This window comes from Elgaria multicarinata, chromosome 10 (genome assembly GCF_023053635.1).
Source record: "Elgaria multicarinata webbii isolate HBS135686 ecotype San Diego chromosome 10, rElgMul1.1.pri, whole genome shotgun sequence".
Lineage (NCBI taxonomy): Eukaryota > Metazoa > Chordata > Lepidosauria > Squamata > Anguidae > Elgaria > Elgaria multicarinata.
In genome coordinates, this window is record NC_086180.1 from 6657912 (window position 1) to 6672307 (window position 14396).

Here is a 14396-nt window from a genome sequence, read left to right on the forward strand (position 1 = left end):
CCATAAAAAGAGGGCTTTTGAAGCAAATGCTCTCAGGCATAGCATTATGATCAACTATAATCATCATCGGAGGCCCTTGTCTGTATTCCATCACTGAGGCAATTGTGGCTAGCAGTAACACAAGACAGGGCCTTCACAGTGTTGCAAAAATAACACATTCCCTGGTGTACCAAGTCCAGTTCAGCACACAAGGAGGAGAGAAGATGAAGTATGGGTCAAACAGCATTTATTCTGCAGAATAAAGAGACACAAGGAGCTAATTGCTGCAAACCTTCTCCTCATCTCTCATTCTCTCTTACTGTCAATGATGTTACGCTTACTCCGGTCAAGGAAGCTCGTAGCCTTGGCTTTATCTTCGACTCCTCGCTCTCCTTTATTCCTCATATTGAGGCAGTAGCTAAATCTTGTCGATTTTTCCTGTATAATATTGCCAGGATTCGATCATTTTTGTCTGTCTCTTCTGCCAAGACGCTTGTTCATGCACTGGTTATTTCACGGTTGGACTACTGCAACCTTCTTCTCTCTGGCCTTCCTTCTTCTCACATCAGTCCGTTGGTTTCTGTTCACCACTCTGCCGCAAAGATCATCTTCTTGGCTCGCCGCTCCGACCATGTTACTTCGCTTCTGAAATCTCTTCATTGGCTTCCAATTCACTTCAGAATCCAATATAAACTTCTCCTGTTAACCTTCAAAGCTTTTCACGGTCTAGCTCCTTCCTATCTCTCCTCTCTCATCTCACACTATTGCCCCGCTCGTGCTCTTCGCTCCTCTGATGCCATGTTTCTCGCCTGCCCAAGGGCCTCTACTTCCCTTGCTCGGCTTCGTCCATTTTCGTCTGCTGCCCCTTACGCCTGGAACGCTCTTCCAGAACATTTGAGAACTACAAGTTCAACCACAGCTTTTAAAGCTCAACTAAAAACTTTTCTTTTTCCTAAAGCTTTTAAAACTTGATGTTGTGCAGACTTCTACTGTTACTTTCTACTGTTAGTTTTTCCCTACCCTGTGCCTGCTTACCCTACCCTGTACCTGTTTGCATTCTCTTCCCCTCCTTATTGTTTTACTATGATTTTATTAGATTGTAAGCCTATGCGGCAGGGTCTTGCTATTTACTGTTTTACTCTGTACAGCACCATGTACATTGATGGTGCTATATAAATAATAATAATAATAATAATAATAATAATGTGCCTACCTTGCAAGGGAGGTAGCTAGGTATTTATACACTATCTTCTCTGGTGCTGCATCCATAGGCACCATCTTACAGGAAATTTCTAGCTGAAAAGAAAGGACATGGAAATACATTTTCTTGGCAAAAATCCACAGTACTCACTGTTCCCTGGAGAACGTTCAATTGATTTGGGTTATCTTAAGAATGGCTTCTCTTGGACATTTTACAACATTTCCTTAGCAACTAAGCATGGCAACTACTGTAGGTTACTCTGGTTCAGAGCTGGGCTCTTTTCCAACAACGGTTAGCTGCACCTCTGTTGTGTAATTCTCTTCCAAGAGAGGATCGCCTGGCCCCTTTGCTGATGGTTTTCAGCAGGCAAGACTTTTTATTTTTTATATTTTGCCAGGCTTTTAATGTTTTTTAATTTTATATTAATTTTGCGGAGAGCTATTTTTATTTTGTTTTATGGTAATTGTATTGTATCCAGATTGTTTTGTTAAGAACTGCCATGGGAAACCCCACAGAGCTCAATAGATGGTATAGAAATGTTTCTATAAATGAAAAGCAAATGACACACAAATATAAACTGACAAAAGGTCCATTTTGAGTTCGCTGTCTAGTGATATGTTTCCATTATGATGCTGTTTTTACTGCAGTTCATTTGTTGTACTGTTTAGGATTGCTTTTAATTTTTGTGTATAATATTATATACTTTTGAATAGAAAGGAAGATGATTTAAGTGCGTTTTAAAAAGCTGTATATTTTTTATCAGTTTAATTAATAAAGAGAAGTTTTAGCAATTGTGCATGTGAGAGAAAAAGAGGGAGAAAGACACTTGGACATTGGCTTCCTAACAAAACTGCATCTCCAAGAGCCAAAATTCACCTGCTCCTCAGCACTTTTCTGCAGGCAACGACTTAGCCACCCTCATGGGCCCATATAAAGCCCATTTCAATGCATATGGCTAAGGAATAAAAGGACCTTTTTTTTAAAAAAAATGCTTTAAAAGTTCTATAATAAAATGTTTTTTAAAAAAGAAAAAAGAAAAGCTTCGCTAATTCGTCAGTGCTCTTCTCTATAAAGGCTTAATTCTATTCGGCAAGGTGGGAAGGCATCTTTCCATTCAGGCACCTTATTAGATCGCTATAAAACGTTGGGGAGGGGGCCAACTGTCAGAGAGCGGGACCTTTCCGGTTGCTAGGCTACGCCGCGAGAGAACGTAGCAAACGTTCCCTTCCGCGGTCCGCTTTGGAGCCTCCCGACCTTGCCGGGTAAAAGCGTGGGCGTGGTTTCATTGGCTCCTCCCCATCGCCCTTCCGAACTCGCTTTGGATTGGTCGGGTACCCCAGAGGAGAGGAATGAGAGGAGGCGTGGCAGGAGGGAGGGAGGTCACGTGGTAAAGATGGACCCGGTGCTTTACGTCTTGGCGGCGGTGCTGTTGGCGGCGCTCCTTTTCTTCGTCAGCCGCGTCAGGGGACAAGCGCGCGCCGGTAGGGTGGGCGCGTCGTCGTCGTCATCATCATCATTAAGGGGGCCACTCTCTAATTGGGGCTTGGGGGGACGGAAAGGGAGAGGGACATGTCTGTTTGCAGGGGCTAAAAAGGAGCTGTGGCAGCCCCAGAACCTATTTGCCACCGTCTAAGGCCTCTGCTCTTGCAACATGTCAACAGAAGAGAGTGCCTCTGAGCTTAGGCAGAGTGCTTTCCCATTCAGCCCTCAGGGGTGATCGCCTTTCACAATGTGGGGTTGTCCCGGAATCTATTCTTCAGTGGCCAAGGACTTGCTTTCGGGAAGTATCCCAAGATAATTGGGTGCCTCTGACCATGTGCAGAGTGGCTTAGGTCGGAAGCTGCCTTATAAAAGTAAGGGAGACACTTAACGTGCTACCAGAGAAGGGGATGTTGATTTTCATAAAATTTGCATATGCTGGTGTATGTTATAGGTGCAAAATTAGAAATAATTTTGATAATTTAAACAAATACAAGACGTTTCAGCGTAGTGGGGAAGACTGACCAAATGACCTGTGTATCTCGTCAGTTTGCTGTCATACTAAGAGGCAACGTGAAGGCGCTGGGCTTGCTCTCCTTAAAACTCTTTAAACTGGGCTTGGACTAGACAGCTCTTCAAATACAGGATGCCTTCAAAGAGAGGACTGCCACCCTATATAAGGATCCGGTGATTAGTCTATAGCTCAGTATTGCCCATCTGTGCTGACTGGTAAGGTTTCAGGCAGGGTCTTCTCAGGCCTGCTATGAACCCTTGTTTCCTACGCTGCTACCCAGGAGTAACCACCTTTCATAGTATGGCTACAGCTAAAACTACTTTTCACTGTCCCAGGGGTCTTGCTCTCTGGAAACATGTTACTATAAGCAAGTGCCTCTGACCATGTCTAGAGTGCCTTTCTTTCACTGCTACGCAGCAAGTAATCATAGCCAGTGCTTCATATGTCTGGGAGAAAAAAGAGGGCGTGAAAGAGTTGGCAGAGGAACTTTCTCTGCCCCCCAATTGATGCTTGTGGATATTAAGCATTTTGGTGTGCCTCGTAAGGTTCGGTCCAGATTAACTTGGAATATCTGCTGCCACCCTAGACATGTGCTCATGGGCTTATAAGCATGCAGTAGACAGAACTGCAAGGAACAGGGCTCTATATCTCATTCTACTTTAGCCGCATTGGGTATGGTCACAAGAAAGAAAGAAAGAAAGAAAATGTCAGCAAGACTAAGTTATGTCCCAGCTGCAGGACCCCTGTGCCCCCATGCATGGGTTTATCTGTAAGATTTATCACCCTGTCTGTGGGATTTATGGTAAACCCAGCATTCCCTCTTTCTTGAAGTATGTAATTCACGACTGATCGTTGATTGCTTCTTAGCACTTTCTCCAACCACCCTGTCCCACGTCAGACCTGACATTTCACAAGCTGAGAAGGGCTGGGTTAGTAGTTAAATCTGAGGCGCTACAGGATGTGGTAGAGCAGGCAGTTGCTTTGTTTTTAAGCACAGTTGCAGAATGCCGTGTTTCTCCGGTCCTCTAGCACACACCCTACTTATACACATTTGAGATCTTTTGCACGTATCCCAGCTCCAACTTCACTGCGTAATCTCTCTTTAGTAAAGGAATCTCCAAAGCATAAAAAGCTTGCCTTTAAAAAGAAAAACAGGATTATTAAAGACTCTTTTCCCTTTAATATTGAGCCTGAAGAAGAGTTCTGTGAAATTCAAAAGCTAGCTCGCTGCTTTGTGGCTTTTAGTTGGTCCTAATAAATGTATTATAATAGCATAGCTGTTTGGATTTTTTTTGCTAAGGGATATAAAGCTAGCTATATTTTCATTTGCTTTAGAGAGTGTCCAGGAGTGGATCCTAGAACTGGAAGAAAATAAGTTTCTGTTATGTAATGATGGGACTCAGGGCCGGTGCCAGACTATTTTGCACCCTAGGCAGGTGAGCTGCTTTCACCCACCCACCCACCCAGCGTACCTGGGCGCGGAGCGCCATCTCGCCCGCCCAGCTGAAGTGAAGCCAGAACGCTGGGGTGGGGGGGGCAGCTTTGGAACAGTGCGCCTGGTCAGAAGCTGCTCTGGGAAAGCGACTTCCGGGCGCGCCGTTCCGAAGCTGCCTGCCTGCCCCCCCCCCCAGCGTTCTGGCTTCACTTCGGCTGGGCGCCCAACCAGCCGAAGCGAAGCCAGGACGCTGGGGTGGGGTGGGCCGGCGGGCGGGCGGCTTCAGAACAGCGCGCCCAACCGGAAGCCTCTCTGGGAGAGTGGCTTCTGGGTGCGCCATTCCAAAACCGCCTACCCACCCCCCTACCCCAGTGTTGTGGCTTCGCTTCGGCGCCCACCCAGCCAAAGTGAAGCCGAGATGCTGGAGTGGGGGGCGAGCGTGGCTTCACTTCAGCTGGGGGGGACGCCCAGCTGAAGCGAAGCCAGGACGCTGGGGCAGGCGGGCAGCTTCGGAACAGCGTACCCAGAAGCCACCCTCTCAGAGCCACTGTGGGAGAGCGGCTTCCAAGTGTGGCGTTCGGCGTCCCCCTTACCTTGGCTTCACTTCGGCTGGGCACCGACCCAGCTGAAGCGAAGCCAGGACGCTGGGGTGGGGTGGGCGTCCCCCTTACCTTGGCGCTCTAGGCAGCCGCCTGAGTGGCCTCTATCGTAGCACCGGCCCTGATGAGACTTCATCTAAAGTGGGTGGGTGGGAGGAGAAAAATATTCTCCAGTCACTAGCTAATACTCCCTGCTTTTTCTACTGCTTCCACATAGTGTGTCATCTAAAATTCATCTCCAGCCTTACAACCACTAATTTGTTTGTTTTTGTTTTGGAAGGGCTCCACGAATTCCAATTCATCTTTGAATAGATGCAAATAACCCCTGGCTTTTTTATTTTCAAAAGGACAGAGATAATAATTGTTTGTTTTTCCCAGCCAGCCTTTTCCCACTTCACCAGTGTACAGAAGTGTTTTCTGAATCGCTGCCTTAAGACGGTAGCTCATTGCTAGGGTGACCATATGAAAAGGAGGACAGGGCTCCTGTATCTTTAACAGTTGCATAGAAAAGGGAATTTCAGCAGGTGTCATTTGTATGCATGTTGCACCTGGTGAAATTTCCTCTTCATCACAACAGTTAAAGCTGCAGGAGCTATACTGCAGCTATACTGTGACCAGATTTAAAAGAGGGCAGGGCACCTGCAGCTTTAGCTGTGGTGATGAAGAGGGAACTTCACCAGGTTCTCCATATATACAAATGACACCTGCTGAAATTCCCTTTTCAATACAACTGTTAAAGATACAGGAGCCCTGTCCTCCTTTTCATATGGTCACCCTACTCATTGCAAGCTTAGTGGTTGACCCCTATCCTAGTAAAGTGTATCTGTGGATCATTATTAACTGCAGTGAATTGCATCTTTTGGACATGCACAATTTTCTGTAATTCTATATTACTGTTGCCCCTTCGCTCTTTTGGACTGCATTTTTCATGCCATTTTCCCATCTAATTCTAGCTGTTCTGCAATATCACTTTATTTATAGTGTAGGTAATGGCCTATACAAAGATCAATTGAACAGCAAGTGTTTAAGTACCATAAAGCATAAGATGAAAAGCATACAGATTAGAAATATATGATTTCTTTTACATAAAGCTTACTGCGGAAAAGAATATATTATAATCATAATCACAGCTCTCTGTTATTACATTATTTTCAAATAGTCTTTCTGAATCTTAAATTCAAATTTTCCATAACAGTGTTTTTCATTGGTGGGACTGGTGGTTACGGAATTCCCTATGCAAGGAAGTTCATCTGCTGCCTATGTTTTTGTGCCAATAAATCCTAAAAATAAAAGTTGAGACATTTTTGTTTTCTCAGGCATTTTTATTTTCTCAGGCATTTTAAATTAAATGTTTAGATCTGATAGAAAAGGAAGTTATAGTTTAAACCAACCTTCTTGTAGTCTAATTCATCTGGAGGACACAACTCCCATCTTCCCCAGTAAGCATGGCCAATGCCCAAACACAAGTTGAAGTTTGGAACATAGTGCTGAAATTGGAGATTGCTTTTGTCGTGTTTTTTGGGACGGAGTTATTTTAAATCTCTTGTTGTAAGCTGGGATATATTTGTGTGAAGGGTGGTAAATATTTTAATTCAAATGCAGATTGTTGTGTGGTGGTTGTACAAAAGGCAAGGGACATAAATAATTGGAAAGATATTCCGCCACCATCAACCCACAGAGTGTAAATCAAATTGTCCCATGGAATCATGCAAAACTGTCCTTGGAACAATCTCTTAGAATAGTTAGAAAGGGATCCAAATAGAAAGTATCCTTGATGTATCTCAAGAACAGGGACTAGTTTAAGAATCACTTAACACAGCTAAGGTACAGGGTGACTATATGTAAAAGAGTACAGGGCTCCTGTATCTTTAATAGTTGTATAGAAAAGGGAATTTTAGCAGGTGCCAGATACAAAAGAGGGCAGGGCTCCTGCAGCTTTAACTGTTGTTATGAGGGAATTTCACCAGGTGCTGCATGCATACAAATGACTGGAACAAAGAGATGATAACCTTAACCTAACACAGTATAAATGAAAACAAGGAAGTTAAGGGAACAGGTAAAGAAAATGCAATTTTATATACTGAAATATAATTTTAAAAATAACATACACAGAGCATTTCACAAATGCAACAAGACAACAAGACTACCAGAATGCTGGATAGAAAATGCTCAGTAAACTTGATCCATTTGGCCAGACGCGTTTCGACCCTTGGTCTTCCTCATTGGCCGGTTTGCCAAGCTGATTAGTACTGTGGGCTATTTTCTCCCAAGGTTGACTTAAAAGTTCCAAAAATTAAACGAAATCAGATGTCACTCCCCGCAATATACGGTATGAGTCCAAATATTCAAAGGAAGCCCGTGGAAGGTATTCCAAACAGCCACTGCTCGCCAAATGGATCATGGTTACTGAGCATTTTCTGTCCAGCATTTTGATTGTCTCGTTGTATTATTGTATTTGTGAAATGCTTTGTGTATGTTACTTTTAACATTATATTTTAGTATATAAAATTGCATTTTTTAACCTGTTTCCTTAACTTCCTTGTTTTCATGCATACAAAGGACACCTGCTGAAATCCCCTTTTCTATGCAACTGTTAAAGATACAGGAGCCCGGTATTCCTTTCCATATGGTCACCCTATATGCTGTAGTAATATGGGTGCTATACCATCACCCTCTGGCAATTTTTTACATATCATAACTGATGGCCCATTTTCACATTTTTAAAACGTCGCTATTGAATGAATGAATACCTTTATTGAATAAGTCTACTGACCATTTCAAAAAATCACATATTATTAAAAACAAACAGATACTTAAAATTTATGATTTAAAATTCTAAAGCAATATACAGTTCATAATTAATACATTATATATGACTAACAGTTAATAAAACCCCACATATATTACAACATTTGATAAAAACTTATTAATTAATCCATTTTTTCTAATTCTTTTTTCCTTATACTGGCTGCTTTAAGAGCTAAGAGATCAACCCTCTGGGTCACAAAATAGTTAGAACCACGTAGGAGAAAGGACAATTTATCCTTTTTAAAACGTCGCTATTGAGAATGGTTAGCATTTATATAGCCCTTTGGGAACAGACGGTGCCTGAAGCAAAACAAAAGAAAGAAAAATCCAAATGGAGGCCAACCAGTCACCTTCACCACGGTGGTAAAAATATAGTAATGAAGTAGATATGGACACATTGGTCATCCTCTTCGATTGTATCCCTCAAATTGGCCAGTGCTGGTAGAGAGTTTAAAGGGTTTTTACATGCATTGCACAAGTGGGCTGAAATCAACAGAATGAAATTTAATAGAGATAAATGCCAAGTTCTACAGTTACAAGATGGGGGATACTTGGCTCAGCAACGAGAAGGATCTTGGAATTGTTGTAGATTACAAGCTGAATAGGAGCCAACAGTGCGATATGGCTGCAAGAAAGGCAAATGCTATTTTGGGCTGCATTAATAGAAGTATAGCTTCCAAATCATGTGAGGTACTGGTTCCTTTCTATTCGGCCCTGGTTAGGCCTCATCTAGAGTATTGCGTCCAGTTCTGGGCTCCACAATTCAAGAAGGGCGCAGACAAGCTGGAGCGTGTTCAGAGGAGGGCAACCAGGATGATCAGGGGTCTGAAAACAAAGCCCTATGAAGAGAGACTGAAAGAACTGGGCATGTTTAGCCTGGAGAAGAGAAGATTGAGGGGAGACACGATAGCACTCTTCAAATACTTCAAAGGTTGTCACACAGAGGAGGGCCAGGATCTCTTCTCGATCCTCCCAGAGTGCAGGACACGGAATAACGGGCTCAAGTTAAAGGAAGCCAGATTCCAGCTGGACATCAGGAAAAACTTCCTGACTGTTAGAGCAGTACGACAATGGAATGAGTAACCTAGGGAGGTTGTGGGCTCTCCCACACTAGAGGCCTTCAAGAGGCAGCTGGACAACCCTCTGTCAGGGATACTTTAGGGTGGATTCCTGCATTGAGCAGGGGGTTGGACTCGATGGCCTTGTAGGCCCCTTCCAACTCTGCTATTCTATGATTCTAAGTAATTATTATTATTATTTATTTATTTATTTATTTATATAGCACCATCAATGTACATGGTGCTGTACAGAGTAAAACAGTAAATCGCAAGGCCCTGCTGCATAGGCTTACAATCTAATAAAATCATAGTAAAGCAATAAGGAGGGGAAGAGAATGTAAACAGGCACTGGGTAGGGTAAACAGGCTAATTCAGGCGAGGGCAACATGCAGGCGTTGGGGGGGTCTGTATTGGCCCCCGATCCACCAGGCCGGGAGGCAATACAATGGTAGCAAAACATGAGAGGCTTTTAGGAGAACGATTCTTCTCCCAAACAAGTCACGTGCTCCCCCACATGCTCCCCCACATGCCTTGTTTTCAAGCAAAACCATTGGGGTTTTCCCCCATGACAAGTGCAGTGGTGAGAGGCAGCCCCCCCCCTCCCCAGTAGGTCAGGGGTGTCTGTACTGCCCAGGTGTTGCCAATCCCTGCCCTAAAGTCTTCATGTAACTTGCCCCTGGGGCATCCTGACTTTCTTTGATGGTGTCAACCCTGAGCAACCCTGAACAATATTTCCATTTTCTGGCTTTTTTTTGGTAACCAATATACCAAATGTTTACCACGCCAGCTTTCCATTTTTTTTGCGTCCTGTGAATCATAGAATCATAGAATAGCAGAGTTGGAAGGGGCCTACAAGGCCATCGAGTCCAACCCCCTGCTCAATGCAGGAATCCACCCTAAAGCATCCCTGACAGATGGTTGTCCAGCTGCCTCTTGAAGGCCTCTAGTGTGGGAGAGCCCACCACCTCCCTAGGTAACTGATTTCATTGTCGTACTGCTCTAACAGTCAGGAAGTTTTTCCTGATGTCCAGCCGGAATCTGGCTTCCTGTAACTTGAGCCCGTTATTCTGTGTCCTGCACTCTGGGAGGATCGAGAAGAGATCCTGGCCCTCCTCTGTGTGACAACCTTTTAAGTATTTGAAGAGTGCTATCATGTCTCCCCTCAATCTTCTCTTCTCCAGGCTAAACATGCCCACTTCTTTTAGTCTCGCAGCTAGAACGGAAAATCAGGTTATTTCATGCACCGTCGCTGTAGTCTCTACTGAGTGTGTGCAGCGGCTTCATGGTGCTTTCATACTCCAATCTTATACACACATAAATCCCACTGAGCTCAGTGAGGCTTACTCCTTAGTGGATGTGCATGCATGCAACATGTCCTGTGGATCGGGCCAGTGAGCCCCAAATGATGTGAGTGTTTTGCTCTGTGCTTAGCAACTGCTACTATGTCAAACCTATGTTAAGGTGGGATGTGTTTTGCTTTCAAATTCCTTAGGCAGTCCTAAGCGTTCTTATTACTTGACATTTGTATTTTCAGTTGCGCCTCTTGAAGCAAAAGAACTTGCTGTTGGAAAAACACCCACTTAAAACATGTGCCTTTTCTTTAGGTGATGAGGAGCACCATCACAATGTGGTGGCGCCTGCAGCAGCCAGGCCTCGGCCTCAGCCCCACACCAGTGAGCGGGGAGATGGGATGCCCAGGCACCGGAGGAATTTGGGGAACAGGATGCGGGCGCAGAGACGTGCGCAGCAGGTAGAAGACGCGGTGGAAGGTAACTGGCGCAAGATGACGCTCCTATTCACTTCAGATATTGCTTGGTGATATTGGTTCATTTATGGAGCTGCTATCCTACCTCTCAGGATTTACAGCACCATGTACATTAAATAATAAAGGCATCTTACAAGAACAGTAAAAACAATAAAACACAAGAACAGTATAATACTAGATTCAATATCCAGCGGTAGAAAAATCACAAACCAAACGCAGCAGCCAAACAAAACGTTAAGTGTTCCTGGAATATCGCCTTCAGCTCCATGTAGGATCACGTAAGCTCTATCACACAGATTTGGTTTGGACCGTGTTGTAGTAGTCCCAGGGCCGGTGCCAGGCTATTTTGCGCCCTAGGCAAGGTGAGCTACTTTCACACACACCCGCAAAAAAAAATCCCAACTTTGATTTTTAAGCACATACGTTTCCTGGAAAAAATAAGAAGCACAAAACTTGAAACTGCTAAATTTATTTTAAAGTGCAAGAAATACGTCATGCCAATTAGAGCAAACCAATTGGAAAGGAACGTCTATGGGTCTAAAATTTATTATTTAATAGGAATATCACCTCCAAATCATCCCCCCCAACTCACACACACACTCAGCATCACTCACTCAAACAAACACGCATGAACACATGCATTCACTCAGAGACCCCATGCACCCCATTCACCCATACATTCTCTCTCTCTCTCTCTCTCTCTCTCTCTCTCTTCCGGGCACGTTCTGGAAGTCTGAACGTGGAGCCGCCCCACCCCCACCCCAGCATCCCTGGCTTCACTTCGGCTGGGCGGGCACGGGGCACCATCTCGCCCGCCCAGGCCCAGCTGAATCCTTGGGCCGGGCCGGCTCGGCTCACAGCCAACGCGCGTGAGTGCTGCGCTGCACCCAGCGCCCCTCTTAGCTTGGCACTCTAGGCAGCCGCCTGAGTGGCCTCTATGGTAGCACCGGCCCTGAGTAGTCCATTACCAACTCTGCCACCATTTGCGTGTGGGGAAGGCATGTGAGGCTCATGGCATATGTATATTGAGTTGGCTGAAGATGTGCACGGGGGCGCAAAGAGAAGGGTGGCAGAGCCATGTGCTAAGTCAGGGCTGCTCATTTTTGTTGAGGCAGGTGGCTTAAAGCAGTGGCTCATGTTTCCATTCCTGCCACATTGCCACCTCTCCTGCACTTGCTGTTCAAGGGAGTAACACAGCACTGCTGTGCCACATCTGGCTGCTGTTGATCCAGCCAACATTTTGTCCTGGAGAAATGTGCAATCCTGTTGCAAGCCAGCCCTTGTGCTCAGTCCCATCCTTTTGCTTGTTGGAAATCAGAAGACGTTTACTTCTTGAGAGGAGAGCAATGACAAATCTCGATAAAATAGTTAAGAGCAGAGACACCACACTGACAACAAAGGTCCGCATAGTTAAAGCAATGGTATTCCCCGTAGTAACCTATGGCTGCGAGAGCTGGACCATAAGGAAAGCTGAGTGAAGGAAGATAGATGCTTTTGAACTGTGGTGTTGGAGGAAAATTCTGAGAGTGCCTTGGACTACAAGAAGATCAAACCAGTCCATACTCCAGGAAATAAAGCCAGACTGCTCACTTGAGGGAATGGTATTAAAGGCAAAACTGAAGTACTTTGGCCACATAATGAGAAGACAGGAGAAGAGGCTGATGCTAGGGAAAGTGGAAGGCAAAAGGAAGAGGGGCCGACCAAGGGCAAGATGGATGGAGGATATTCTGGAGGTGACGGACTCGATCTTGGGGGAGCTAGGGGTGGCGACGGCCGACAGAAAGCTCTGGCGTGGGCTGGTCCGTGAACTCACGAAGAGTCGGAAGCGACTGAACGAATAAACAACAAACAACATAATCAGTCGGAAGGCAATCAAAAGCCATTTTCTGTAAACCATCGCATGGTCACCCCTTGTGATGCATGCACTCTCCTTTAGCCGTGATAGTATTGTAGCCTCTTCCCAGCCGCTTGGACAGAAATTGGTAGGGTGTTTTCCCCCCAGGAAATCAGCACATCTAGAATCTAGTCTGGGTGTGGTTTGTTTGTTCCTGATGAATTTGACTTCGCTCATAGATCGCCTAGCTCTGCAAAACCTAGAGCAGGAGTAGGTAACCATTTGGGACTTCTTAACCAATTTAAGAAACTGTCCTGGGCACCACCACAAAATGCCTGCCGTGGAAGGCAGGGCAACGGACAAGTAACCTGTTCAAAAATATAAGGCGGAGGTATGAGCCTCCAGAAATCAAACAACTCAGCAGAGCCCACAGTTTTCGGCAGAAACCGGTTTTACAGCAATACCAACATTACTTACCCCAGACTTAGAGATGCGGTTTATCTTCTGGTTCTAACGAGATTTATATGGAGTCTTTTGATTTTTTTAAGGACACCAAGCCCCTTACACCGAGTCAGAACACAAAAACAGCCCTGCTGGATCAGACCAAAGTCTGGCATCCTTTCCCCCATAGTGGCCTACCAGATGCCTCTAGGAAGCCCACAGCAAGTGGCAATTATGTTGTATGTTTCTGAGCCCAATTCAAGGTGCTGGTTTTAACCTATAAAGCTTTACACAGCTTGGGACCACAATACCTGACAGAACGCCTTTCCTGACATGAACCTACCCAAACACTACGTTCAACATCTAAGGTCCTCCTGTAGCTGCCTACTCCAAGGGAAGCTCGGAGAGTGGCAACAAGAGAGAGGGCCTTCTCTCTGTTGGCCCCCCAACTGTGGAACAATCTCCCTGACGAAGCCCGCCTGGCACTGACATTGTCATCTTTTCGGCGCCAGGTCAAAACTTTTCTCCTAGGCATTTAGCAATATGTAATGAGCCTGGGTCTGTTTTTTGGCTCATCGTTTGTAGTATTGTAGTATTATAGTGGTTTTAAATGTATGTGCACTTTGCATGTTTTTGTGGTTTTTAATTTTTGTATATCGTTTTTAAGTGTTTTTATCTTATGTGAACCGCCCAGAGAGCTTTGGCTATGGGGCAGTATACAAATGCAAATAAGAAGAAGAAGAAGAAGAAGAAGAAGAAAGCTGCAGCTCATGCAAAATGCAGCGGCCAGATTGATTTCGGGAACCAGAAGGTTCAACCATATAACACCTGCTCTGGTCTGCTTGCACTGGCTGCCTGTATGTTTCCGAGCCCAATTCAAGGTGCTGGTTTTGACCTATAAAGCCTTACACGGCTTGGGACCACAATACCTGACGGAACGCCTCTCCTGACGTGAATATACCCAGTCACTACGTTCAACATCTAAGTTCCTCCTCCGGGTGCCTACTCCGAGAGAGGCTCGGAGTGTGACAACAAGGGACAGGGCCTTTTCGGTGGTGGCCCCCAGACTATGGAACGATCTCCTTGACGAGGCTCGCCTGGCACCAACGCTGCTATCTTTCTGGCGCCAAGTTAAGACTTTCCTCTTTGCCCAGGCATATGGCAGCACATCTTAATCACCCACATGTTTAGTTTTTAAACAGTTTTTAATGCTTTATGTATGTATGTTCTGTGTTTTAGAATTTAAAATTTTGTATACTCGTTTTTATCTTAATTTTAGAATT

General features: G+C 44.9%; 1 protein-coding gene across 1 annotated transcript in view; it reads left to right on the forward strand.

Moving 5' to 3' along the window:
• The first annotated feature begins 2551 nt into the window (after positions 1–2551).
• The window catches only part of DDRGK1 (DDRGK domain containing 1), a 47317-nt gene continuing 35472 nt past the window's right edge, over positions 2552–14396 (forward strand). The window contains exons 1-2 of the mRNA XM_063135396.1: positions 2552–2661; positions 10678–10842. Of these exons, the coding sequence (XP_062991466.1) occupies positions 2574–2661; positions 10678–10842 (253 nt within the window). The 5' untranslated portion in view covers positions 2552–2573. The remainder of the gene's footprint in view (positions 2662–10677; positions 10843–14396) is intronic.